Genomic DNA, 27,162 nt, shown 5'->3' with positions numbered 1-27,162 from the left:
TGCACTTTTGGCCCTAATCATGTGACTCACCTAGTTTCTTCGAAGTCGAAAGTAATTATAGAATAAGGTAATTTCTGTGGAATGTATGATGCATTTCAAATGCCTTTATATTTGTATTACAGGTTACAGTTTAGGATAAAGGGGAAATGCAAAGTGAACAGGTATATAGAAGCCTTTGTATTCACATGACTGTATAGGCTATAGAGTCTTACCACACGCATTTCTTGGGCATATGCGTGTGTTTTCCGGATGTGCTAGAAAAGAGATGTGCTAGTGGCTAACATGAATCGAACAAAATTATGTTCTCACACCGATAATGTTTTGCTAATACTATATTTAGTGTGCGAGATATGGTTATGTCCATTAGGTATCTTCCAAGATGATAGCTATCACAAGTCTAATTCTTAGAATCAAATCTATACTTTAAAGCGAATTGCCTTCGTTTTCAGAATTGCGATTTGCTTTCTCAAGGTACTAGTCCGTCCATTAGAACTATAGGAGGGCGGTAACAGCGCTACGTTTCATGTCTAAGTTATAGTCCACAACCTCAGAAACAAGTATTAGAGCATCAACGGATTGACAAGAACATAAAATATGCCCAATTGCCTGAGATTTGTAATATTTTGGAGCATCGGCGAGTCGGAGAGTCGGAGAAAGCTTATCGGCACGATGACCGGCCCCCCGCAGCCGCATTGATGTCCCATTCCCGATTCCCCTCAACTCAACTTCTTCATATCCCCAACAATGACTACATTCTTGAAGCAGCCTCTTAAGCTGGCTCTGGTGCAGCTCGCATCAGGTAACCTCCCCAGGCTCTCTGCCACAGCTGTTCTTTCCGACTAATTGAGATATACAGGAGCGGACAAGGCCGTGAACCTGTCGAATGCTCGGAGCAAAGTCCTCGAAGCCGCGAAAGCTGGTGCGCGATTGATAGTCCTCCCTGAGTGCTTTAACTCGCCCTACGGCACGAACTTCTTTCCTAAATACGCCGAGACTCTCCACCCTTCCCCTCCCACGAAAGAACAATCGCCCTCCTTCCACGCGTTGTCGGCCATCGCCGTCGAGGCAAATGCATACCTAGTTGGAGGAAGTATTCCAGAGCTGGAGCCATCCACCAAGAAATACTACAACACGTCGCTGGTCTTCTCGCCATCGGGCGCGCTGATCGGCACCCACCGCAAGACGCATCTCTTCGACATTGACATCCCGGGAAAGATCCAGTTCAAGGAGAGTGATGTGCTGTCTCCTGGAAACCAGTTAACCGTTATCGATCTTCCGGATTACGGCAAGATCGGGCTGGCCATCTGCTACGATATTCGTTTCCCCGAAGCTGCCATGATTGCCGCCCGCAAGGGCGCTTTCCTGCTTGTCTACCCCGGCGCATTTAACACCACCACTGGTCCTCTCCACTGGTCGCTGCTTGGCCGTGCCCGTGCTGTTGACAATCAGTCATATGTGGCGCTGTGCAGTCCGGCGCGTGACCTTGATGCTTCCTATAATGCTTATGGCCACAGCTTGGTCGCCGATCCCAGCGCAAACATTCTCTCTGAAGCTGAGGAGAAGGAGACTATTGTCTATGCTGACTTGACCAATGATGCTGTCGCCAACATCCGGAGTAGCATTCCGATCTACACTCAGCGACGATTTGACCTTTACCCTGATGTGAGTGCCGGTCAGGAGTAGACATAGTGGGAAGTACATGGGATATGCTATCAAGCAACTTAAAGGGAGCAATACATAGACTATAGCAATGAATGTGGCGATCCCGAGACTCGAACATGCAGCTGTAACTATATAACAAGGCACGTGATGACGTAGATAAGGTAATTAATGCCTTAGATATCAGGCACTACACATTCAAAATGGATCCACCACCCACCAATCACAGGCCAGCCCACAGCGGTAAGCGAGAGCCACACAACGAAAGAAGAAAATCGACCAGCGAACTTTTGCTTCTGACCATCACCCTACGTCGACCAACCCCTTCAGTCAGTCTCCCCTCAACTCAACCTCGCCAACTCGTCTAACCTCTCGCAGAGATGTCCAACGTCAAGTCCGGTAACAAGCGCTCGGCTATCGCCGACGTGGTGTCGCGCGAGTACACCATCAACCTCCACAAGCGTGTATGTTGAAAACCCTCCCCCACAGTCTACCTGCGAACGATTCGAATGCGAATGCGTACCTGGAGGCATAATGGACAGAGAACAAGACCTTTTTCCTGAAATATGGAATTTGTTACGGATCAGAATGTGTGTGTGTGTGGTGTGGTATGAGTGTGTGTGGGGAGAGAGAGGGGACACCCAATCTCAATCAGCACCACCCATCCTCGCCATGATCTGCGGAGAAATACTGCAGTGAAGCCATGGCTCGACATGGCTACTTTGTTGTCTTGTCGCAACGCAGACAAACCGAGAGAAGAACTTGAAAAAGTCTTCGCTCGCATCCACACATGTCCGAACCCGGAACACAAAAGAAGAATTAGTTTTATGAAGTCCACTATGGCCGAAAGACCACAAACATTCATCGCGCAGAGTTTTCTCTTGCAGATGGCATTCGGGCGGAAGACTGATTGCAACTTCTTTTCCGGAATTATAGTGCCACGGTGTCAGCTTCAAGAAGCGTGCTCCTCGTGCCATCAAGGAGATCCGCGCCTTTGCCGAGCAGGCTATGGTAAGTTTGAGCGAGACTCAACTGTCACCACTTTTGCTCTCTAGCTGGGAGACATGGCTAACTTTCTTGTGATACAGGGCACCAAGGACGTCCGCGTTGACCCCCAGCTCAACAAGAAGGTCTGGGAGGCCGGCATCAAGGGTGTCCCCTTCCGTATCCGTGTCCGCATCTCCCGTAAGCGTAACGACGAGGAGAACGCCAAGGAGCGCCTCTACTCCCACGTCCAGGCCGTCAACGTCAAGGACCCCAAGGGTCTCCACACCACCACCGTCGACGACGCTTAAATGTGTGCATGTCCGTTGCATCTATGATTGTTCCCAGCTGGGGTTTGGTCGGGTTTTACAAAATAAAAAATACCTTTTACCCTTTGGGGCACCCTTGAATACTGTTTCTATGTTGTAGTTCGCGTAGACATCGTGAAGTGCGGAGATAGAACGTCTGAGAATTATTGGCTTATATGGACATGGCCGTCTGGTCCAGAATCTCGCACCAGTTTCAAACATAGCACGAGCAAGGCTCTGGTGTCAATACCCATGAGTTCTAGACCGAGAGGCAGGTAGGTCCTTGGAAGTTCGCTTCTAACAATCACTACGATCCTCTTAATCCTTGCCATATACTCAATTGTTCTTGCAATGGACGAGCTATTGGCTATACTTGCCCATCTCTGATAGATCTACTAACCTTGTAAAACGACAATTTTGTCGATGTAGTTAAACGAGAACATGATGCGTATTGCATTGAAGCATTTCCTGTCCCGATCAATGCAGTGGATTCCGATGAGCCCGCAGAGAGGGCTCTCAAACGCCAAAGCATGTCTTACTACAATGCCAGACGTACGGAAATCCACTAAGAGAACTCTGAGACCGACTGTAGCAAGCTGATTGAATAATTCGACAAAATGCGATGAAATCGTCTCAGCCGCTGGCAACCCGCTACGTTGCCCAATTCATGCACCGGACAGGTCTTCTAGCTCAGTTTCAACACGTAGAGTAAGAGAAGTACGACGATGAACCTGAAACCCTTGCGGCCATGGAGTAGGGTCCCGAAGACACTGGGTACTCACAATGTAACACCACGACTAAGGAAAGAGAGTCTCGGCTAGATATTTGTATATGACAGCTGGGGAGCTGCCTACTGCCACTAAGCATCAATTGAGGATGAAGCTGGTCTTGGAAACGGGGCCTGATCTGACTGCAGTGAGAAACCAGGAGGATTACTGGAGGAGAGAGAGAAATGGAACATTGATTGATTGATTATTGGCTGGCCTACGCGCAGGCCGGTCCAACCAGGCTCGAAACAGAAGATAAAAGTAGAGAAGTACAGAAATGAAATGCAAATTTAAACCGGGGCCATGCGCTTGGACATAAACATACACTCCCTTTCGGGAGGACAAGATGATAGTAAGATGAAAAAAGATCTAGTTCTTGATCTCTTGCACCAGATTGAAGAACTCATTGAGCTTCTCCCGTTTTACTCGGATGGCCCACTGTGAGGCCGTGCCGCCCTCCACCGGCACCATCAGCTGAACGCTGTTTGTGGTCATTGAGTACACCAACTCTTTCTTCAGGAGGGTGTTCAGCACAACATTTCCACTAGGCTCGGCACGGACGACAATGCGCGCACGCCCTGTGACGGGGTGCTTGAGCAGGCGGACAGGCCCATTGGCCTGGGAGGTCCAGCCGGTAGTGAGCTTAAAAGCCCGGCATTTCTCCTCAAATACGACCGTCTCCTCTTCTTCGCCGCCGTTGCTCTGGGCTAGGTCGAAAATTTCGCCAGGCTCACCCTCTTCGTCATCGGCACTGCCATCAACAGTGGCAGTGGCGGGTTGAGAAGCAGCGGAAGGAGTGGCCGTTGTAGGTGCCCCGAACAGTGAAGAAGTAGGGGCGGGGTTGGCAGCGGGAGCGGAACTGGTAGCAGGAGCAGCGGCAGTAGTCTCGCTGTTTTGACCATTTGCAGGCTGCGAGTTGCCAAACTGAATTGGCGTGTTGGGCTGCCATGTGAAGTTTTGTCCAGTAGCCGACGGAGTCGGTGTGGAAACACGGCCAAAGAGACTACCACCGGTGGGAGCAGAAGGAGGTGAAGGCTTGGACTTCTTGGCTGAGGAATCATCCTCGCTGTCGCTATCGTCGGCCGAAGCCTTGCGCTTGGGTGATGTAGGCTTCAGCCCGCCAAAGATGTTTTGAGTAGCGGGAACGGGCTGGGTAGAACCGCCAAAGATGGAAGAGGTTGAGCTGGTCATAGGAGGAGCAGTACCGAAGACTGAAGAGCCAGCGGAACTGGAACCGCTAGCAGGAACCCCAAAGAGCGAACTAGAAGCGGGAGGATTGGCAGCTGTTCCGAACAGTGAAGAAGTAGGAGCTGGACTGGCAGCAGCAGGAGTAGATGCCAAAGAAGACTCGGACGAATTGGCACCAGTAGATGGGACCCCAAAGAGGGAACTAGAAGCGGCAGGTTTGGCAGCCGCTCCGAAAAGCGAAGAAGCAGGGGCGGGATTGGCAGCAGGAGCGGGCGCAGCGGGCGCAGGAGCAGAAGCACTGTCATCTGGGACGTTCTTGAAGCCCTGGCCGGGAACATAGACAGTGCGCATCTTGGGAGCAGCCGCGAGTTTAGCGCGGAAAGCAGCCTTCTCCTCATCTTCTGAGTCGGACGAGTCGGACTCTTCGGCCTTTCCTTTGGTCTTCTGCGCATCCGCAATTGCTTGAGCTGAGGGCCTGAAACCGCTACCATCGATCTTGGGAGCAGAAGGCATGGAGGTCGATTTCTGAGAATCAGACGAAGATGGAGCAAGGGAAGAGCGGGTGGAAGATGGCGCGGCGAACAGAGATGGAGTGGCCGGGGTCGGGGAAAGCCCGGCAGCGGAGGCAAAGATGGCTGGGGTGGCAGAGGAGGAAGTGGTAGTAGGAGCAGGGAAGGTCGCAGCGGAGGCGGAAGAGGTGACAGAAGAGACAGTGGGAGCAGAGACAGGGGCGGGAGCAGGAGACGAGAAAGATCGGGCGAACGCATTGACAGTGTTAGAAGTATCACCCTTCACTGGCTGAGGCGAAGCAGCAGGAGCAACAGAGGCCGTAGGACGAGCAGCGGTAGCAGCGACAGGAGCGGAAGCCTGTGGGACTGTGGTGGCAGTAGCAGGGGCAGCATCTTTAACATAGTCGGGGTTAGGACGCAAGGTGCCAAACATAATCTCATGCTCGATCATTTCACTCGAGCCGATTGGAACACCCATCTGGCGGCGCATTTCAGCGTAAAGCATAATGATATCGTCAGGGCAATCAGTCTGAGGATCAATTTTCGCGATCTCGGCTTTGAAAGACTCAGTCAAGTAGCGGCAGTAAACCAGCTTGTTGACACTCTTACGGTCCCACTCTGAGTCTTTGATACCGGAAGGCATGTTTTCGTCGGGATCAGGGAGATCAAAGGTAACAGGTATGTTAGGTCTGGGTAAAAGACTGTCTGGGTTTGAAAAATCAAGCGTAGCAGAAAGAATATCCGGCGGAAGAATGTAGGAGGGGGAAGATGAAGAAGTTGAAGACGACGTGCCAGGTAAACGAGATGTGGACGCGTTGGCTTTGGAGTGAGAGGTAGGAACGCCAGAAGCAGTAACAGAGGAAGGAGCGAATGAACTTGAGGTCATGTTGTTCGCGCTCTGTTTGACAGGGCTGGCCAAGTCATTCAAGGCCTTCTTTTCTCCATTCACAGTGACATTGTCCTCTGCGCCTGATTGTTCCTTTTCAGCCGGCTTTGAAACTGCATTTGACCCGAACAGGGATTTGAATGGAGTTGCCTCGGGCTTTTCAGCTGTCTGCTCGTTTTGCTCCGTCGTCACTGGCTTAGGCGCAAAAGGATTGCCAGCGGGTGTCTGTCCTGACAAGTTCGCAAATGGATTGCTAGGCTTTGCGGGGGTGGTCTGCTCATCCCCAGGCTTCGACAATGCGGAAGACGCCCCGAACGAAGACCCGAACGGCTGGACCGCTGCAGGCTTCGCAGGAGTCTGCTCTCCATCTGTGGACTTCGGGGCAAAGATACTACTGGCTGCTGGCTTCTCTTTCTCGGCCTCTGAAGGCTTCGGCGTCGCAGATACACCAAACATCGGCTTGAATGGAGTCTCCTCGACAGGCTTTGCAGCCGCATTGTCAGCGGCCGGCTTTGGTGCAAACATGTTGCCGAATGCCGGTTGGCTCGTCTGCTCTTTCTCAGCCTCCGCAGGCTTCGACGCCGCAGGGGCACCAAACAAGGACTTGAAGGGAGTCGCCGCCGCAGGCTTCCCAGCACTCTCCTCAGACCCAGTGACCTTTGGCGAGGACAAATTACTCAACGAACTCTGACCTGATAGGTTCGCAAATGGATTGCTAGGTGCAGACCCGTCTCCAGCTGGCTTGGGTGCGAATAAGTTGCCAGCAGGCTCTGAGGGCTTGGGGGCTGTGGTTGACCCGAACAAGGACCCGAAAGGCTTTGTAGCCTCGGCAGGCTTTGCCGGTGTTTCCTCTGTTGGCGTCTTTGCGCCAAACAGGTTGGTGTTATTTGAAGCTTGCGTTGAGAGATTCGCGAACGGATTGCTCACGGCCGGTTTCTCTTTCTCTCCCTCTGAGGGGTTCGACGCTGCAGCACCAAACAGAGGCTTGAAGGGGGAAGTTTCGGCAGGCTTGGAAGCCGTCTCAACGGTCGTGGTTGTCTTTGGTGCAAAGATATTCACAGCCGGCTTGTCTTTATCTCCCTCGGATGGCTTCGATGCCGCAGGAGTTGCTCCAAAGAGAGGCTTGAATGCCGGAGCTTCCGCAGGTTTGGAAGCCGTCTCATCAGTCGTGGTTGTCTTTGGTGCAAAGATATTCACTGCCGGCTTGTCTTTATCTCCCTCGGATGGCTTCAATGCCGCAGGAGTTGCTCCGAAGAGAGGCTTGAATGCCGGAGCTTCTGCAGGCTTGGAAGCCGTCTGATCTGTGGTTGTTGCCTTGGGTGGTGCGAACGGATTGGATACACCCTGGCCCGAGAGGTTTGCGAATGGATTGGTAGGGGGAGGTCCTCCGACAGCTGGCTGCGATGCGAACATCGACTTCGGCTTGGCATCTGGCGAAGTTTGCATGCTATCGTCGGCAGGGGAAGCGGTCCCTTGTGCAGTTTGTTGCCCGAACATCCCAGGTTTCGTTGGCGTGCTCGTGTTTTGCTGAGCTCCGAACCCAGGGAAAGATTGAGAGCCCTGGCCTCCAGCATTGAAACCCCCGAAACTGAATCCATTGGTGCTCGGCTGAGAATTTCCCCCAAATGATGTGTTCACAGAAAACGGATTGCTCGGTGGTGGAGATCCGAAAGAAGTAGGGTTGGAACCGAAGCTGAAGCCGGATTGGCCGTTCGCCCCCGAAGAGAACATGCCACCCTGGTTAGGCGCTGGCGTTGAGCTTGCGCCAGGGAAGCTCTGGCTTTGACCAAATGTGAATCCAGAGGATGGAGGAGCCGGGGCGGCCGGGGCAGCGGAGGCAAAAGGATTGAAGGAAGGTGCATCAGATGCGCCTCCACTTGGCGTAGGAGCGCGACGTTTACGGACATCTTTGATCCTAGAAGTTCAAGCACGTCTTTCGTCAGCTTGTGGTCTTTGCTCGGCACGGCAGTTTCACTTACTTCCTGCTCGCCATCTGGGCTGCGGTCGCCCTGGAGGGCTTGTCATCCGGTGTGCTCATCCCAAAACCACCATCGCCATCTTTGGACCCCTGAGGACCCTGGGCATTGCGTTTCAACATCTTCAAAATGCGTCAGTCACCGTCGACGGAGACCGGTAAGTCGAAGTCCGAATACGACTTCAATATCCTTGATCTCGACGCTGACCTTGATAAACAAGCGCAATGCAAGTTGATTCCCGATAGAATCCCGTGAGGACTTTCCTCACTTGCCGCTCACTTCTGCCTCGGCGGAAGACGATTTCGGTTACCGCGCCAACTCGAAGCAGCTCACGCGATGCCGAATACACTCTGGTTGATTGGTCTCAATCCTCCAGATTGCAAACCCCAATTTGTTGCTGAGATCCTTCGATGAGGTTGCACGGTGATCTTCGAGGTTTCGTGACACGTTCGCGAGCCGTCGCGCAGGAAGCTGACAGCAAGGGAGTTTTCGAATCCGGAGATGCTGAGCCGAGGACAAAGCGAAGACCTCTTGGACACCTTGTTAATACAAGTCGAATCTCGAAACACGCGATGGAGTTCACTTGTTACTTTTTTTTTTCGAGAGTAGCAAGGCGGTAAAAATGCATGGATCACGTGCCAGGGTCTTGGCTCAAGCTCCGTATTGCGTATACAGGCAAATACGAGTATTGTACTGCTATCTGCAGACACTCGACGCTAATATGTGTACTGTATTGAAAATGATAAACAATATCCCCCCCGGCAAACACATGTCACTTCTACGTAGGTATAACCTCTCATATCGTCCTATTATGACGCCAGGGAGTAGGAATACCAACTTCCAATAGAATACACAGTCAACAGGATGCGCTTGTGTTCAACATATATAAAATGTCGCGTATTTTGCATACAAGTTCCCGGATCTTTTGGAGCGTCAACCTTGCAAGTATAGTAAGAGTGTCAATTTCTCGCTTCTCTCTGACATTTGGGGGCTCACCCCGTTCATTACTTGCTTGGCAAAACGATGGTTTACATGAGATCATGACACTCCTTATTGTTGCTTGGCGCGAGGGCACCTGGAATTTATATTGACCGATCGAAGCAAGGAACCCATCAAACTCTCCCCAAAATGCCTTGAAGGGTAACACCATTCGCGCCAGGTTAAATAAAGCCCGGTGAGTGTGACATGATATGAATAAAATCATTGGCGAGAGACTTATTTTCCCCCGCATGGCCTTTCCATGGGTCTCCTGACCTTAATGCTATTTAGGTTAATCAGAGTTAGTCAAAAGTCTGCACGAACATCACTTTACTACTTATGTCCGAGACGGAAACTATACATGAATATAAAGATTGAACTCCCTGTCTGTCACACGGGACATGACCCCTGACTCACATTTCTTCAAATGTGGCTGCAATAACTCCTGCAACTAGTCACATTCCATTCCTATTCGGAAATGTCCCGTCCAACTAACAATTTAGCTTATCTGCTGCACAATGTGATGTGTGGCTCTGATTGACTATTGGTTGACATGCAGCTAGAGAGACAGGGGAGATCTTTTTGTGGGGGGAAAGATCGGCGCCATTTACTGCTCATTTCCACTTGCGCATCATGAGGCAAGTGCACGGCGTGGCAATTTGACGGACTTCTTCAGACAATGGTGCTCTGCCAATGGTTACCCCTGTATACAGTCACTCGCAATCTATTTCTTAGACTCGAGTGGTATCTCGGGGTGGGATTCTTGGCCCTCGGGACTGAGCATGCTGCAGGGAAGAGGATCCACCTCCTTTTTTGTCACGCGTAGTGCATTCTTAGATCGCGTCTCCGATTGAGTCTGTTCTAGCCTGTCCGAGATATGGCCATACATAAGGGGGCATGCGTGCCCGGTGATTTCCCCCGCGCTTTTCTTAGTGGCCCACATCCTATCTCTCACGGAATTGCACTCCCAGTGCCTGAAGGTAAACATGTATTGTGCTACTGTGATCACCACCCTCTCGCTGCTGGCATGTGTCAATTCGCAGCTGCTAGAGATCCCCGAGATGGACGATATGATCAGTGCGGCTATGCGCCCTTTTGAACAGTATACTGCTTTTGATGCTCCCACGGAAACTGCCTCGATTGCAGCCCCCGTGGAGTCTGATGCCCCAGTAGCTCAGGATGTTATCGTCGAAGCTGCAGCTGCAGCTGCAGCTGCAGATACAGGATACTGGCTGGCAGACATTGCTCACCAAGGAAAAGCGGCCTTCAACTCAAACCCCTCTGGCTACACTGTCTTCCGCAATGTGAAAGATTATGGAGCCAAGGGTGAGCACCCAATGGTCATGATTCCATCCAGTTATGCCGGTCACTAACAACCATGATAGGTGATGGAGTCACCGACGACACTGCAGCCATCAACGCAGCCATAAGCGCTGGTGGTCGTTTTGGCCCGGCTGGCAGACAGACCTCGACTACAACTCCCGCAATAGTCTACTTCCCCTCTGGAACATACCTGATCTCAACATCGATTATTGATTACTATTTTACACAGCTTATTGGTAATGCGAATGCCATGCCCGTTCTAAAAGCAACTGCAGGCTTCACCGGGTTGGGCCTGATTGATGGTGACCAATACCAAAACGATGGGAATCAGGGTTGGATATCGACAAATGTGTTTTTCAGACAGATTCGAAATTTTAAACTGGACTTGACTTCAATTCCTGCTGGCACTGCCGCAACTGGTATTCACTGGCCGACTGGTCAAGCTACCAGCATTCAGAATGTTCAAATCGTGATGAGCTCGGCTTCCGGGACTCAACACCAGGGTATCTTTATTGAGAATGGTATGTTCAAATACAAAATCTCTTGAAATTGTCTAATATAAACCAGGCTCCGGGGGCTTCTTGACCGATGTTACCATTACTGGTGGTCTCTATGGAGCCAATGTCGGCAACCAGCAATTCACAATGCGGAACATGATCATCCAGAATGCAGTAACTGCAATCTCTCAGATTTGGGACTGGGGATGGACTTACCAAGGTCTCGTCATTATCAACTGCGGCACTGCTATTTCAATCAGCAATGGTGGTGTTGGAAACCAACTAGTTGGCTCGGTAATTGTCATTGATAGCACTATCCAAAACACCCCGACCTTTGTGACCACCGCTTGGCAAAGCTCGACTAATTCCTCTGGAAGTCTCATTCTGGAAAACATCGTCCTTAACAATGTCCCTGTTGCAGTCAAGGGCGCAGGCGGCACCGTTCTTGCCGGCACCACAGGCTCAACTACTATCAGTGCCTGGGGTCAAGGACACAAGTATACTCCTAATGGGCCGAGCAATTTCCAGGGCTCTTTTGCGCCACCTACGCGTCCCAGTGCTTTGCTCGCTAGTGGATCAACTAAGTATTATACCAAGACCAAGCCTCAGTATTCCCAATCACCAGTCTCTTCTTTTGTCAGCATCAGAAACTCGGGTGCTACGGGAGATGGCTCGACTGATGATACGACTGCCATCCAATCCGCCCTGACGTCTGCTGCGTCTTCCGGAAAGATTCTATTCTTTGACCAGGGAACCTACAAGGTCACCAGAACCCTTTACGTTCCCCCTGGCTCTAAAATTGTCGGCGAGGCGTTCCCGGTCATCATGGCCAGCGGGAGTACATGGTCTAGCATTACAAACCCCGTTCCTGTCATCCAAATCGGCAAGTCCGGAGAATCTGGCTCGGTGGAATGGTCCGACATGATACTCAGCACCCAGGGCTCAACACCAGGCGCTAAAATGATTGAATGGAACTTGGCTGCCACGTCAGGGTCTGGAATGTGGGATGTACACACTCGCATCGGTGGCTTCAAGGGATCTCAGCAGCAGGTTCCTCAGTGTCCAACTTCAGCAGCTGTCTCCGCCGCTTGTGAGGCTGCATATATGTCCATGCATATTACCAGCGTTGCGAGTGGTGTCTATCTGGAGAATGTGTGGCTCTGGACCGCCGACCATGATCTTGATACTGGGAACGATATTCAGATCTCAATTTATACAGGACGTGGTTTGTTGGTGGAAGGCAAGAATGTTTGGCTGTAAGTGATTCATATGAAGCCCACAATTTTTGGGTCTCATTGCTAACCTCGTTACAAGGTATGGCACTGGCTCCGAGCATCACTCGCTGTATCAGTATCAGTTCTCCGGTGCAACTTCTATAGTGGCCGGATTTATCCAGACAGAAACACCGTAAGTGCTTCCTATCTATGCTACATCCCCTGCCTGAAGATAAGTGTATGCAATGCTAACGATACAGATACTACCAACCCAACCCCAATGCCGCCAACAGTCCATACCCCACCAACACTGCTCTCAGAGATCCCACTTTTAGCTCATGTCTCGGTGGAAACTGCAACGCTCTCGGCCTCCGGGTCCTCGACAGCAAGAGTGTCATCGTCTACGGAGCGGGTCTGTACAGCTTTTTCAACAACTACAGCACCACATGCTCCACATTCCCCTTGCCCGAGAATTGTCAGAGTATGATATTTAGTATCGAAGGTACCACGAGTGGACTGGTGGTATACGCACTCAGTACTGTTGGCACACAGTATATGATTGTGAAGGATGGTGTTGCATTGGCCAAGGTTAGTGATAACTTGGCTACGTACGCTGCCACTATTGCATACTTTACTCTGTAGAGTTATTGTGTATATAGTCACTTATCTACTTTGAATATAATATATTCGCAAGTTTCGAGAAGAGTCTAAAATGCTTAAAATGTACGGAGCATCACCGACCATCGGATACTTATCCGACTGCGGAGATCCGGGGATGTGGGGGTTCGGGATGAGCGCATAAAGATACACCGAGGCGCAACAATTCAACAACAATTCATGTTCAATTAGAGATACGTGTCTATATTCATCTGCTATCTCCCTGAAACTAAGACTCATGCGCTTCCAAGACCAACACCATGGCCAAAACAGACGACTCACCAATTCCCTTCGAAGCCCTTCCACTGGACCCGAAAGGCCCTCGAGGAAATGCCTGGGGTCGCTTTGGCGAAAATGACCAACTGGGAACATTGAACCTGCTCACCCCCGAGCGGGTAGTTGAAGCTGCGAAAGAAATCCGAACAGGCGTGCGGGTCTCACTCGACTGGCCGCTGAGCATGCCTTCGCATCCTAGCTTCAATCGCGATCCATTCAAACAGGAAATCGTGCTTCGGACTCCTAATTGTATCTTTGATGATATTTTGACGTTCAATAGCCAGGGGTCTACTCAATGGGATGGGTTTAGGCATTATGGTTGGCTATTCTTGGTGCTATCTATGACGGTTGTTGCAACTGCTAACTATTCGGTATTATAGCAAACCAGAAGTCACGACAATTCTATAATGGACATACCGCAGAAGAGATTCAAAGCTCAGATACAATCGGCATTCACTGTATGCACCATATCCTCACCAATCCCTTAAGTTGACTACTAACAACTCAATCCGCGCAGCTATGTGTGACCACGGCGGTATAACAGGCCGCGGGATCCTCCTCGACTACGCCGAATGGGCTTCCAAGAACTCAATCTCCGTCTCAGCTCTCACATCAGAAGCCATAACCCTAGAAAACCTACAAAAAGTAGCAAAAGACTACAACCTCAACTTCCAAAAAGGCGACATCCTCTTCATCCGCAGCGGTTTCACAGAAGCATACAATAAATTAAACAACGATCAGCGCAAGCAGCTGGCGCTTCGCCCATCTCCAGATTTCAATGGCGTTGAGGCGACGGAGGAGATGGTGCGGTGGTTGTGGGAGAAGCAGTTCGCTGCTGTTGCCGGTGATGCGCCTAGCTTTGAGCGGGCGCCTATTCGCGGTGCGCATGCTGATTCGGACTTTAATTTGCATGAGTGGGTGCTAGCTGGTTGGGGTACTCCTATTGGGGAGATGTTTGATTTGGAGGGGTTGTCTAGGCATTGTAAGCAGACTGGGCGGTATAGTTTCTTCTTGTCGAGTATGCCTCTTAAGGTAAGTTTATCTGTTTATCTTTGTCGTTGGGTTTCGCTAATTGCCTCTAGGTTGTTGGCGGTGTCGCTAGTCCGCCGAATGCTTTTGCTATTTTCTGATCTGTTGGTGTGTTTGATTTCAATATTAACATTCTCTTTACTGAGGTCATCCACTCGTAGCGCGTTTCCGTGTGGCTCCACCGTGAGTGGGTAATTTCGGGGTAAAGCTATTATTTTCAACTCTGAAGGTGACGATGCCCTTCAGTTCCTTGTGTATTTGATTGGCAGAGACTTATAGTGCTTGAGACCCAGTGTGGGGTACCTGGCGGGATGAAGCCGCCTATGTTCCGCCGGGTGGAGATGGGTAGAGACATTGAGGTTAATTCACCGTCGCATTGTGCCCCTCCAAGAGCAATTGAAAGATATAAAAGGTGTGTGATTTTCCTCATCTCTGTTCAGATAATACCAACAGAATCTCACGTTTCAACTTCTTTCTATTTCTGTTCGATCCTCTTCTCCCTATACACCAACCATGCCTATCGAAATCCCCGCAGCCAGTTCCCTCATGGACCTCTTCAGTCTCAAAGACAAGGTCGTGGTCGTGACAGGTGCCTCCGGCCCTCGAGGAATCGGCCTGGAAGCAGCCCGCGGCTGTGCCGAGATGGGGGCCGACATCGCAATCACCTACTTCTCACGCCGCGAAGGGGCAGAAGCTAACGCCAAAGCCCTACAAGAAGAATACGGCGTCAAAGCCAAAGCGTACAAATGCGACACTGCCAAGTGGAACGAAGTGCAAGACCTCGTCACGAACGTCATCTCCGACTTTGGCAAGATCGACTCATTCATTGCGAATGCCGGTCGCACCGCTGATGCTGGTGTTCTCGATGGCTCGGTTGAAGATTGGGAGGGTATCATTCAGGCAGATCTCAACTCTGTCTTTTACTGCGCTAAGGCTGTTGGTCAGCATTTCAAGGCGCGTGGTAAGGGCAGCTTTGTGATTACTGCTTCTATGTCTGGCCACATTGTCAATTATCCTCAGGAGCAGACTTCTTATAACGTTGCCAAGGCTGGTTGCATTCATATGGCTCGTTCCTTGGCTAATGAGTGGAGGGACTTTGCTCGTGTCAATACTATTTCGCCTGGTTATATTGAGACGGGTCTTGGCGACTTTTGCCCTGCTGAAATGCAAGACACTTGGAGGAGCTTGATTCCCATGGGACGGCAAAGTCATCCCAAGGAGTTGAAGGGTGCCTATGTGTATTTCGCTAGTGATGCTAGTACTTACACTACTGGTGCGGATCTTCGGATTGATGGTGGTTATACTTGCCGGTAAAGGGGGTTTCTTTATGGAAGCCGACAAAGCTCAAGGACTATCGGGTTTTTGGATTTAGACATAGAATTTGACTTGCGCTGCACATGATTTACAAGATGACATACGAAGACTGGAAGGACAGAAAAATATGATAATTTATGCATCTCATCTACCATCAAATACAAACACTTCCCGCCATTTGAAAGAGACTTAGAAAGCTAAGGTGCCACCGTCAACAACGATATCAGCACCAGTGATGTACCGACCAGCGCGCTGGCTGCAGAGAAGCACAACAGCCCCAGTGATTTCTTCAGGATCACCCATCCGACCCATAGGACAGCGACTATCCCAAATCTTCCGAATATCCGCGAGTCCAGCACCAGCATTGAGGATGGTATCCATATACCCAGGGCTAATACTATTAACTCTGATCCCATGCACCGCCCACTCAGCAGACAAGTTGCGAGTCAGATGCGCGACCCCAGCCTTGCTTGCATTGTATGCAGCTTGTGGCTGTGGGTAGTTGGTATAGTGAGCTGACATGGAAGCAGTAAACAAGATGCACCCGCCTCTTCCTGAGGCTTCCATGCGCTTTGCGGCGGCCTGGGCGCAGAAGAATGACCCGTTCAAATTGACGTCCATTACTCGGTTGAACTGACCAGGTGTCACTGTGAGAGATGGCTGGCAACCCGGTATCCCGGCAAAACAGCAGAGAACGTCGATTCCATCCATGGCTTTGTTTGCCTGCTCGAAGGCGGCTTCGATGGATTCCATGGAGGTCACATCTAGAGGGATCTTGTTGATGTTGGCCGAGGGAAATTTTGATACGAGTGCTTGAATTTGCTCATCAGACGTGGCGAGTGTTCCTGGGAGATCCATAAGGCATAATGAAGATAGCCCGTGTTCGAGGAGAGCTTGTGCGGAGATCAAGCCGAGAACGCCAGCCCCGCCTGTGACGACGGCATTTCCGTTGACTTGGAATCGGGCTGCTGCCCGCTCCTGGGCAGATGTGAAAGGAACAGGATCAAGAGGGCGAGTAAGTGGATTGGAGCCCTCTGATAAAGTCATAACGGGAATGACTCGTGATGTCAATGAGGCTCGGTCCCCTCCAGAGGGGGTTTGGGTAGACATGATGTGATCTTGGTCTGAGAGGTGAAGCTGATATGCAGTGAAAGATGATGCAATACAAGGATATGCAAGCAGGCTAAATAGCAGAGGGGAGGCTCTATATAAGTTGTCCAGTGTATCGTATCGTATTGCCGCGGGTGGGGGTTGCCTATTTGAGATTCCTGGCTGCCGCTTTTATACTTAGAGTCAGATCGTACTAATAACCTGAGCTTAGTCTTATTCTACTTAGACGGAGTGAAAGTATTGGATGTTGGTATCGCTGGAACAGAGCGGCAAGATGCGGACACCGAATCTGGAGGCAATACAGCTTCGTTTCGAATATCCAACTTTGCTGCAACAATTACCTTGAGGTATCCGGAGCTCTGTCAGCCGATCTTCTGATCCCGTGTACTTGCAAGGGATTATGAAGGGAACTGATCAGACGGAGCACACGCAGCCGAGCAGAGAGTCCCTCTTACAGTTCCCCACTCTGTAGATCGGACGGCGGTGGCCCGAGTCGCCAGGTAGGCTTTCTGTCCCAAGAGACCAGCAGTCTTAGGTATAGTTAATTGTTCAGGTAGTGGAATAGCTAACAGTTCTGAGCTCCTTAACATGAGTTACATTCTAAATTCATCTTCAAGGCAGGGAGTAGTCTGCAATTCGTTGGTTTCAAATGTTGTACCATCGTTGGATCACCGATAACTACTTCTTTAACACAAAAACAGGAGCCTGATCACATCCATAGAAAGCACGAGAAGTCAAGTCGAGATGAATTATCCATCAAGTGGAGATTACGTTAGCGGAAGTGAGGCGGATCCATCCGACACCGTGAACCTCATCCTACTCGACATTCCTCTGCTGGGCACATATGGATCGCCGTAAGCGTGTTTCCCTAGCGTGTAACCATTGTCGAAAGCGGTGAGTTTGTCCTACTTAATTTATTGTCTATACACTAATGAAGAAGCAGGAAACGCCGCTGCAATGGTGGGATCCCTTCCTGTGGCCTTTGCGAGGACTCAGGCGTGGAGTGCATCTACAATGAAGTTGAGTCTTCCAGGTCAGTATTCGAGATCCGGAAGAATTGGGAGACTTGCTGAATTTCAACAGGTCAAGGGGAGAGACCTCCTCATCAGAATTCTTTGGACGTCTCGATGCAATTGAGAATTTCTTGTGGAATCAGTCTCGTCTCCCTGCGACACCCCAAACTGGCGAAGCAAGAAACGATGGCTTCACTTTTCCCTCGGCCACTTCCGAAAATGATCAGACTGATTTTTCTCAACCTTCAATGATAATGTCTTCCCCATCAAGGCCGAATCCCGATATTTCTCGACTTATCGGTACTAATCAGCCTTCCTTTATGCCACCCGAACATGATATTCCACCCATGAGTATCCCTATTGGCCACACAACGACAACAGAGTACATGCTGCATATGAACAAAATGAAGGTTCTATTCGGAGAATTCCCACCAGACCTGTTCATACGCGCGGAGTCAAACCGACAGATCCCATACCAACTATCCTTTGTCCCGGGTACAATTACTGAGAGCCAGTTGCCGGCACTGGATGAATTGAGCTCTTACCCACTGGTGGAAGCATACTTCAGACACGTGCACGTTGAAATGCCAATTCTTGACAAGCCACAATTCTTGGAGATTTATCACCACCATGTTCGGGCTGGGCTCAAGGTTGATTGCGATTCTGCATTATGTCTTGCAATACTCGCTTTAGGATCTGCGGCTCTCGAACAGGTGGATCCGACAAAGTCCAGGTCTCCTCACTGGGTACCAGGGGCAGATTATATCTCACCTGCGCTGCAGATACTGATGAATGAGTACTTGCTATCATTCTGTCCAACTATCACTCTTCCTCAGAGCTTGATACTCGTTTCAAAATACTTCGGGTTTCTTTTACGCCCTTTGCAATCATGGAAGTTGATTCATATGGCTTCTACCAGTATTCAATATCTCAATAGCCGGTATGTTTGCCCTCTCCTTTTCGTTGGCACTATGCTGATCAGTTATCTGCCGCCAAAAGAAGTCAGGCTTCACCAGATAACCTTGGGCTCAAGTCCAGCATTATCTTACTGTCCTGGGCGGCATTCGACACCGAGTGGTTAGTTCCTAGCTCTACCTGAAAGATGAAAATTATGTTGACATTGATTTGGCAGCGATCTGATAGCAGAGCATCACTTACCACGCAGTGGCATTGAACATGTCATTGATCTGACCCCCTTCCCAAGTTTTGCAAACCACGGGGCCGAAGAGACACATCTTTTCCTTGCCGAACTTTCAGTACGCCGCCTGCTGAACAGAGTACACCACACTATGTACGGAAGTGACTGGACGAGGCGTAGTCTCGGTCTTCAACCTGCATCAAGTGACAGTCCTTCATATGATTTCCAGTCCTTATCCAACATCCTAAATGTCTCTCAAGAACTTGACTGCCAACTCAATAACTGGTTTGAACTATTGCCGCGAAATATCAAACCAGACATGAATGATCCGTCGCGGTGCAGTGGTCTTCAGCTTAATATGCTCCACCGCTTCCATTCCGCCAAAGATATTATTACAAGACCATTCCTCCTCTGTGCTATTGATTCACCGGCAGAGAATGATCTTCCCCCCATGGTACTCACGCAATGTGAGGCTAGCTTAGCCAATTGCCGTACATACTTGGATGCTTCAACCCGAAGATTGATGAATCCATCGGTCTGTGCGGAGATCATTATCCATACGTATGCCATTATAAGAATCAGTTTTTGTGTACTTGACTGACCTATTTCTTCAATTCTAGAATGTTTTCTTCCATTGTTCTCCTCACCCTGGGTTCTCTCTCGCCAGCTTTGGCGCACCTAGTCCCTGATATCAATACCCTACAAAAGAACACAATAGACACCTTAGAGAGATTCGCCGTGGAAGGTTCCTCGATTGAAGAGATTCATGGAATTATTGTTTTATTGCACAGTAAAACGAGAGTTCTAAAACGAGCCGTGCAGCATATTTAACCATTTGTTTATCTATAACCAATTTCTAAACTTGAATGAGATACGTGAAAGCACAATTGGCTTAAGGAAACATATTTCTTCCCGGAAAAAGTCCACTATGGTTGTGTTGTGATCTAAAATAGCTTTTTACGCGGTATAGCTACTGCACGCGCCAAGACATGCCAGCGTCGAGGCGGCCCCGCGGCGGATGAATTCCCGCATTGATCGACAAAATTCACGTAGCATTGCCCAAAGTTGAAGCACCACAGCTGCCCTTAGTCGAGACCCCCTTTTACGCGAATATCCCAATATCCCAAGAATGCAAGGAAATGCCCTAAGTCCATAGTTGGAGATCGGAGCAACGTTGATCCCGCCCCACGTTAGCACCTGGATCGCCGACGTACGAGCTGCCAATGCTCGGATCAAGCATGGATCAGATCCCTCTCACGGCTAGCAGAACGTGTGATCAATTCTGGGTATGAGCTGGGGACCCCTTACTTCGGTGAGTATCAGGTATCAGGCTAACCAATCCAGGATTCACATAATGCGTGGCTGTCACCTTGTGCATTGCCATATCTGGCGTGCATCCCGGCAATCGTTGCATTGCTTGCTGCATTGAGCCATGTGTTGGGGTACTTTTCTCACTGGCGTCCTAAATGGACTGTTCCGTTTGTTTCGGAGCTACGTGATACTCGCGAGCTTCCATTAGATGCGCCGAAGCAACCGCTACGATGGACCATCGCGCTTCTTATCTGTTCGGTTATTGGCCTCTTAGCTGAAACTGTCCAATTCGTGCCTCAGGACATTGATATGTCTGTATTCGTTCTTGCTTTTTCATGGGTAAGCAACATGCTCTTTTTATGGATATCAGCTACTAACCCTCGTTCAGGCTACTGCATCGATTCTGATCGCAACCAAGCGACCGAGATCATGTTCGATATCAATGCTTATGTATTACATCTTTGTATTTGCGATTGAGCTATCGTTGGCCACTCATCCAGATCTGAACCCCAAATACAAGACCATCGCTCGCTATATTGCCGCCGGTGCAGCGGCTGCGGCTTGCCTAACGATTCTTTTGATGCCATTCCGAGAACCATCGCTTCAGCCAATAGACATCAGTGCTGTTGGTCAACAGCCATCGAGCGACTTTCGCACCCCGGAAGATAATCTGAAACTTTGGCAATTTCTCACCGTGTCCTGGATGGCACCGCTCATTTCGACTGGATGCAAAAGGCAACTAAATGAACAAGATGTTTGGCAACTTGGATTTGAATTTCAGCACAGACGTCTGCATGAGAAGTTTCGCTGTCTCCGGGGGTCTGTTGTCAGTCGACTGTTGAGGGCAAATGGCATTGATGTCTTTATTGTCTCTGCCATTTCAACAGTTCAGATGCTTTGCGGTAAGTGAAGCCGGATTCTTTCTCTAAACGAGATGTTGACGACGTCCACAGACTTTTCTACCCCAGTACTGTTGCAGCAACTGTTGCAGACCATGAAAGATCCCACGCGACCAAAACGTGTACCCTTGACTTATGCGCTTTTGTCCTTTGCTCTGAGACTAGTTGCGGCACAATCCCAGGTACTGCTTCTGTGGTATGGTCGACGATGCTACGAGAGATCTCGCGGTGAAATGATCATGATGGTCTATGAGAAGGCCCTATCAAGAAAGAACATTTTGGGACTGATGGTTGAAGGCAAGCCAGAGGCGTTCAACGGGGAAGCAAATGGGGCAGGTGACGAGACTTTAACCCAAGAGACACAAACATCTTCAGGTAAAGCAGGGATAAGCCTCTGGCGACGAATCACACAAAAGACCCACCAAAAAGCCGAGCAGAAGGAAACCAAGGAAGCAGCCTCACTTGGAAAGATCTTCAACTTGTTACGGGGAGATGTTTATGAAGTTGCCCAAAGGTTTTGGGAGGTCGACTCCTTAATAGACAAGCCACTGGGACTTGTGATAGCCACAGTCCTTGTCTGGACACTCTTCGGTCCCTCTTGTTTCCTGGGTATTTTCGCTGTCCTAGTTGCGCAGGCAGTAAACGCACTGATAACCAGGGCCCTCCTACGATGGGAGCGAGTCAGACGAGCAGCGACAGATACCAGACTCCAAATAACCTCCCAGTTCGTCGAAGCAATCCGTCACCTGCGGTGGTATGGGTGGCAGAACCATTGGCTCCAGCAGGTTATGGAAGCTCGGCAACACGAACTGAATATTCGCATCGTGACCAGTCTATGGAGTATCTTGATTCGCTTCGTCAATGCCTTTGCCAGTGGCGTTTTCCCGGTCGTCGCGCTGTATGCTTACACTTTCTTGGCGGGGCATGAGCTGCGGATTGACATTATCTTTCCTGCGTTGCAACTGTTCACTATGTTGGAATCTCGCCTGCGAGATATTCCTGGCCTCATCACTTCGCTTATAAATGCGTTCATTGCTCTAGGGCGCATTGAGGATTTCATGTCAGAGCCGGATAAAGAATGTCTACCCTCTGAGCAGTTGGATACGACTCCGATCTCAATGCAGTCTTGCACTTTCGCATGGCCTGGTAAAGCTTCACCTGTTCTTGTTGACGTCGACGTCAGCATTCCTCAAGGATTGACTATCGTCACCGGGAAGGTCGGAGCTGGGAAGACTGCTTTCCTACAGGCTCTTCTAGGGGAACTTGATAGACTCAAAGGATTATCACATATCCCGAATGAAATGGTGGGATACTGCGCTCAGACACCATGGCTACAAAGCATGAGCATTCGTGACAACATCCTGTTCTCCGCTCCTTACCATGATCAACGCTACAAGCGAACCTTAGAAGCATGTGCCTTGCTTCCTGATCTAGCTCAATTCAAACATGGAGATTTGTCCTTTGTCGGTGAAAATGGCATCGGTCTTTCTGGCGGACAAAAAGCAAGAGTGGCTCTGGCGCGGGCTGTTTACAGTGCATCCCGTGTTCTGCTTTTGGACGACCCCCTGTCCGCGCTAGATCACAATACGGCTGAGCTGATAGTGCGCAAATGCCTTTCAGGTCCGTTGATGAAAGACCGCACCATTGTTCTCGTGACGCATCGAACTGCATTAGTTCGCCAGATTGCAGACCAAATTGTCGATATCCGACACGGACATGCGACTGTTTATGATAAAGAGGCACTCCGGGCTGACGGCATTGAATCCTCCCTACGGTTTACTGATACGGAAAGTGATACTGAAACAGAAATCACACCTGACGAAGAGACCGCTGCAGTTCCCGACAAATTCATCGAGGATGAGCACCGTGCCGAAGGAGGTGTCAAGGCTCGAGTCTATTGGAACTATATCAAGGCTGGAAAGTACAGATGGTGGCTTGCCCTCGTCCTGGTCCTAGCCACATACCGATTGATGGCAGTTGGGCAATCCTGGTTCCTCAAAGGATGGGGAGAGGCCTATGAGCAGTCCACCGTGCTCAGGGGAAGCTCCTCAGGTCTGGATAATAGATCCTCCAATGGCCCCTGGTTGGTGTCGGCGTCAACTGTGGACATATACTTCATGCCTCAGAATCCGATGGACCGACTTCCGTCTCCTCGCGAGGATGTCCGTCCATGGCTATGGGCATTCTTTGGCATCATCTCCTTCCAAGCGGCGATGCTGCTCTTTGCGCAGTTGCTAATGCTAGTCATCGTCTACTGCGCTGGACAGTCGTTGTTCCGACAAGTCCTTGTTCGTGTCAGCCACGCGACCTTCCGATATTTGGGTATGTTCTATACAATTGGACTTGCAAGTACATAGCTAATGATCCAGATACAATCCCTCTTGGGCGTCTGATGAACCGTCTAACCTCTGACATTGGCGTCGTGGACGGCAACATCAGTGAGCAATTCCAGGTGATCGCATTCCAGGTCATCACCTGGGTGTCATCCGTGCTGGTAATCGCCACTGCAACACCGATGTTCCTCTTATTCTCCCTAGCTCTCACAGTAGCATTTGTGCTAGTCTTCCTGCGCTTCCTTCCCACATCACAGAGTCTCCGTAGACTCGAAATGGTGTCCCTAAGCCCACTGATATCCAACTTCGGTGAGCTTTTGCACGGTTTGACTACCGTCCGAGCTTTCCACGCAGAGGCACGCTTCCAGGATCGAGTCATGTCCGTGGTCGATAAGTTTCAAGGAATGGATCATTTCTACTGGTCACTCCAAAGCTGGCTGATGTACCGCTTCGAAGGCTTGTCCGCATTCTCAACCTTTTGCCTCACGGCCCTGGCTCTATATACCAATACCTCACCGGGTCTAGTGGCATTCGTACTCATCGCCGCCAACAACTTCGTCGAGTCGACACATGCCCTCTGCAAGCAATACGGCCAACTCCAAATGGACTTCGTATCAGTCGAGCGAGTCGACGAGCTCCTTCACATCGAAGAAGAAACACCGGGGACGGTAAACCCCCCGGCAGCGTGGCCAAAATACAGCAGCGACATCGTCTTCGAGAACGCAACTTTCCGCTACGCACCCCATCTCGAACCCTCCCTAATAGGTATCTCCCTCTGCATCCCCGGCGGCTCAACAACAGCAGTCATCGGCCGCACAGGAAGCGGCAAATCAACCCTGGCAATGTCCCTCCTAAGCGTTATCCGACCAGACTCCGGCCGCATTCTCGTCGACGGTATCAACATAGCCGATGTCAATACACAGGCACTCCGCACCCGCGTTACCTTTGTCGCGCAGGATCCCGTGCTATTTCCAGGTAGCATCCGGCTCAATCTGGATCCGACGGGTGAATATACCGATGAGCAGTGTACCGAAATCCTCCAGCGTCTGTGTATTCGGCATGGCTGGCATCTTGATACATATATCGAAGGTGGAGGGAGAAATCTTAGCCAGGGTCAGCGCCAGCTTATCGCTCTTACGCGGGCTGTTCTGCGGCGGAGCGCTATTGTCATTCTGGATGAGGCGACTGCGTCGGTCGATCAGGAGACGTCGCTTGAGATTCAGCAGATTATCAGGCAGGAGCTGCGGCAGTCAACTGTTATCACTATTGCGCATCGCATCGAGGCTGTTAAGGATGCGGATTACTTTGTGGTTTTGGACCAGGGTCGGGTTTCGAGACAGGGACATGTGCGGAACTTGGAGACTTGATGAATACTACTATACATGTACGCAGGGAAATAGACTAAGTTCATCTACCGGCAATAGAAATCATTCACTCGTGTATATTCGCACAGGCGCAGGAATTATAGAGTTGGAATCGACCCTTGGGGAGATTCTTATACATTTTGTCAAACGGGTATCTAAATCTTCACAGTTTGGCACCGCCCTGGGCCTTCTTCAGGATAGGCTCCATCTTGGTCGCCTTCATGATGTTGCCCTTGATCTTCAGCTTGCCGCCCATGAACAAACGCTGGGCATTGGCCTTGCCGGCAACGAGCTGGGCGAAATCGGCGTCGGAGAGGGAGAGGGTGACTGTAGAGGCAAGGAGAATCAGTATATGTGCATATAAAGAGAATGGAAGGGGTGCGGTGGTTCCGCGCGCTCTCGGGGTATTTCAACTCACCGTCAGCCTTGCCGCCCTTGGGAGCGAGCCCGTGTCCAACCTCGCCCTTGTCCTTCAGGTCGAGGTACCAGGCCTCTTCTTTGCCGTCGGAATTCTTGATGTTGAAGGCGACGACGGCCTTGGCCTTTTCGAGGGCGTCCTTGCGGTCAGCCTCGTTGGCCTGGAGCGTCTGGTTGATGACGTCGAAGGCGGCGGACGAGGGGTGGGAATCTGTCGGTTGTTAGTTCCTGGGGAGAGGAAGCGAAGACATGAATAGCATACCTTTCTTGAGAGACATGGTGGATGTTGTGGTGAAGAAGCAAAATGCCAGCAGGTGAAGTTCATATAGGAAGAGCTCAGCGCATGTGAAGTGACCAGCCGTGCCGAGGCCCCGTGAATCCACTCCATCCTTCCCCAGTCCTCCCCCAACATCTCCGTGGCTTGTGGCTTTGTTTTACTGGTGCTATTCAACTCCCGCTTGACATTACTAGCTCCACATCTGCAGTCCTATGCTATTTCCACGTCCTTCCCTTCCCTCATTTCCTCCGACTCTCCACATGTACATGTACCGCGGTGTCTTGGGGGTTTGCACTAATACGGTATTCACCGCGACACTAGCCGATGCAAATCATTGCTGAGAAGAGAACCACCGTCGCGTGTCCTCAACGTCATCGCCAGAACCCTGATGAACGCAGCAGGCGTTTCATATGATCGGGCTTCCCCGCCAGCAGTTCGCGGGTCTCGGATCTCGCTCGGGCCAGGCTCCTCAGGGTCCTGGTACCCTTTTGTTGCTGTAGAGCACTGATTACCCTCTGTAACTGCCTTTGGCTGATCCCAGCTGGGCTCAACACTATCGGCACATCGACGGCGTCCTCATCTTGTCTCTGCTTCCAACCCTCTCTGCCGCGGAGTCGGTTTAATGGCGCGAGCGCATCGTCCGAGGCACCGCTGCACAAAGCTACGTTCTTGAAGTTGAACTCCCGTAAGGAATGTCTGTGTTCCTGGATGAGAGAGGCGAATCGCAGTTGTCGCAACGGCTTCTCAGGGTGTCGAGGGCAAACTGGGCCTACCTTTGCTTTGACTGCACCGTTGAAACTTGACTCTGTCACGAGTGACTGGGGCGACACGGCCCTGTCGCCTTCCCATTGAAAGAATAATCGTTGCAGGGATGTGAAACTGCCGAGATAGGCATGGAGAACTTCAAGTGGTCTGTCGGCTGGCCGGGCTCATACGCAAAACTTGTCATTTGGATTGTCAGTTAGCGGAACCGGATTTCGATGTCCGCAAAAAGAAATGGTTCAAGGTCAACTGCGAACTTGTGGCAGACGAGACGCATTGCGGCGAGGTCTCTTTTTGCCAAATGGTTCACGAGAATCTGCTGTATGGACTTCACCTTCCACAGTCGAGCCAATGGATGTGTTGGTGCCATGATAGCTGGCTTTTCATTAAGTCTGTCTGCGGATATATTATGAGATGGGGAGTTCGCAGATGATCGATGATAGAAGAAAACAAGTGCATAATGCCTTACAGAACGAAAACCAAGAACAATGATCAGAAGCTTCGTGCTCAACACATTATGAGCGAATTTCTCTAACACTGCAAGTTTCCTCCCTTGATTTACGTCTTGGCTACCGGTCGGAGACCTCGCTCTTTCGTTGTGATTGATACTATCTCTATCTGCACATAGGAACTAAATGCAGCCCAGCTCCACGTGGGAATGTGGTGCTGCTATTTGTCTTTTGATATGTAATTCGGCAATTACCTCGGCCCATCATATGAGTCACAGTCTTGTCTGAAATGGAGCAATGAGGTTGTACGGGGTAGGTTGGGACTATAATTTGCGACCTGAGGTGTAAATCGCCTTGAATAGGGCAAGCCCGTTTGACCGGTTTGACAGTTTGTCATGTTTGTCAACGCAGTTTGACGCGTTGATCACGTGCTGATAAGAGCGCGTCGATATCAAGTTGCAAAAATTCGCGAAATTTAATTGAAGTCGTGTAGGAGTAGTCAGGTTAAATATAGCGATGCAAAA

General features: G+C 50.3%; 10 protein-coding genes across 10 annotated transcripts; 7 read left to right on the top strand and 3 right to left on the bottom strand.

Moving 5' to 3' along the window:
- Positions 1-744: 744 nt before the first annotated feature.
- On the top strand, positions 745-1,683 carry PENARI_c004G08049 (carbon-nitrogen hydrolase family protein; the record flags this gene model as incomplete). Its single annotated transcript, XM_022629272.1, has 2 exons — positions 745-799; positions 857-1,683. 2 exons carry the CDS (start codon positions 745-747, stop codon positions 1,681-1,683), a joined length of 882 nt encoding a protein of 293 aa, XP_022491072.1.
- Positions 1,684-1,862: 179 nt separating this feature from the next.
- PENARI_c004G07369 (60S ribosomal protein eL31) lies at positions 1,863-2,954 on the top strand (the record flags this gene model as incomplete). The annotated part of the gene is made up of 4 exons (XM_022629236.1): positions 1,863-1,902; positions 2,038-2,123; positions 2,596-2,670; positions 2,748-2,954. 4 exons carry the CDS (start codon positions 1,863-1,865, stop codon positions 2,952-2,954), a joined length of 408 nt encoding a protein of 135 aa, XP_022490736.1.
- A 1,133-nt stretch (positions 2,955-4,087) lies between these two features.
- PENARI_c004G00900 (uncharacterized protein) lies at positions 4,088-8,294 on the bottom strand (the record flags this gene model as incomplete). The annotated part of the gene is made up of 2 exons (XM_022628912.1): positions 4,088-8,216; positions 8,281-8,294. The coding sequence occupies 2 exons, from the start codon at positions 8,292-8,294 to the stop codon at positions 4,088-4,090; spliced, it is 4,143 nt and encodes a 1,380-aa protein (XP_022490861.1).
- Positions 8,295-8,406: 112 nt separating this feature from the next.
- On the top strand, positions 8,407-8,635 carry PENARI_c004G00369 (uncharacterized protein; the record flags this gene model as incomplete). The annotated part of the gene is made up of 2 exons (XM_022628881.1): positions 8,407-8,434; positions 8,523-8,635. 2 exons carry the CDS (start codon positions 8,407-8,409, stop codon positions 8,633-8,635), a joined length of 141 nt encoding a protein of 46 aa, XP_022491064.1.
- A 1,606-nt stretch (positions 8,636-10,241) lies between these two features.
- On the top strand, positions 10,242-12,931 carry PENARI_c004G06026 (glycoside hydrolase family 55 protein; the record flags this gene model as incomplete). The annotated part of the gene is made up of 5 exons (XM_022629173.1): positions 10,242-10,581; positions 10,641-11,099; positions 11,146-12,331; positions 12,390-12,482; positions 12,550-12,931. 5 exons carry the CDS (start codon positions 10,242-10,244, stop codon positions 12,929-12,931), a joined length of 2,460 nt encoding a protein of 819 aa, XP_022490913.1.
- A 275-nt stretch (positions 12,932-13,206) lies between these two features.
- Positions 13,207-14,352, top strand: PENARI_c004G11588 (uncharacterized protein; the record flags this gene model as incomplete). The annotated part of the gene is made up of 4 exons (XM_022629464.1): positions 13,207-13,540; positions 13,603-13,680; positions 13,740-14,254; positions 14,305-14,352. 4 exons carry the CDS (start codon positions 13,207-13,209, stop codon positions 14,350-14,352), a joined length of 975 nt encoding a protein of 324 aa, XP_022490849.1.
- Positions 14,353-14,764: 412 nt separating this feature from the next.
- On the top strand, positions 14,765-15,565 carry PENARI_c004G12227 (SDR family oxidoreductase; the record flags this gene model as incomplete). The annotated part of the gene is made up of 1 exon (XM_022629501.1): positions 14,765-15,565. One exon carries the CDS (start codon positions 14,765-14,767, stop codon positions 15,563-15,565), a length of 801 nt encoding a protein of 266 aa, XP_022490866.1.
- Positions 15,566-15,754: 189 nt separating this feature from the next.
- On the bottom strand, positions 15,755-16,675 carry PENARI_c004G02275 (uncharacterized protein; the record flags this gene model as incomplete). Its single annotated transcript, XM_022628972.1, has 1 exon — positions 15,755-16,675. The coding sequence occupies one exon, from the start codon at positions 16,673-16,675 to the stop codon at positions 15,755-15,757; it is 921 nt and encodes a 306-aa protein (XP_022490702.1).
- Positions 16,676-17,419: 744 nt separating this feature from the next.
- On the top strand, positions 17,420-24,736 carry PENARI_c004G05172 (uncharacterized protein; the record flags this gene model as incomplete). The annotated part of the gene is made up of 9 exons (XM_022629126.1): positions 17,420-17,529; positions 17,619-17,708; positions 17,759-18,628; positions 18,688-18,765; positions 18,821-19,280; positions 20,171-20,476; positions 20,526-21,039; positions 21,091-23,358; positions 23,406-24,736. 9 exons carry the CDS (start codon positions 17,420-17,422, stop codon positions 24,734-24,736), a joined length of 6,027 nt encoding a protein of 2,008 aa, XP_022490821.1.
- Positions 24,737-24,896: 160 nt separating this feature from the next.
- Positions 24,897-25,428, bottom strand: PENARI_c004G09128 (SCP2 sterol-binding domain-containing protein; the record flags this gene model as incomplete). The annotated part of the gene is made up of 3 exons (XM_022629329.1): positions 24,897-25,060; positions 25,152-25,361; positions 25,413-25,428. The coding sequence occupies 3 exons, from the start codon at positions 25,426-25,428 to the stop codon at positions 24,897-24,899; spliced, it is 390 nt and encodes a 129-aa protein (XP_022490904.1).
- Positions 25,429-27,162: the final 1,734 nt, after the last annotated feature.

The sequence above is a fragment of the Penicillium arizonense genome (genome assembly GCF_001773325.1).
Source record: "Penicillium arizonense strain CBS 141311 chromosome Unknown PENARI_contig004, whole genome shotgun sequence".
NCBI lineage: Eukaryota > Fungi > Ascomycota > Eurotiomycetes > Eurotiales > Aspergillaceae > Penicillium > Penicillium arizonense.
The sequence above is the reverse complement of the archived record's forward strand: the minus strand, read 5'-3'. Positions and strand labels throughout refer to the sequence as shown.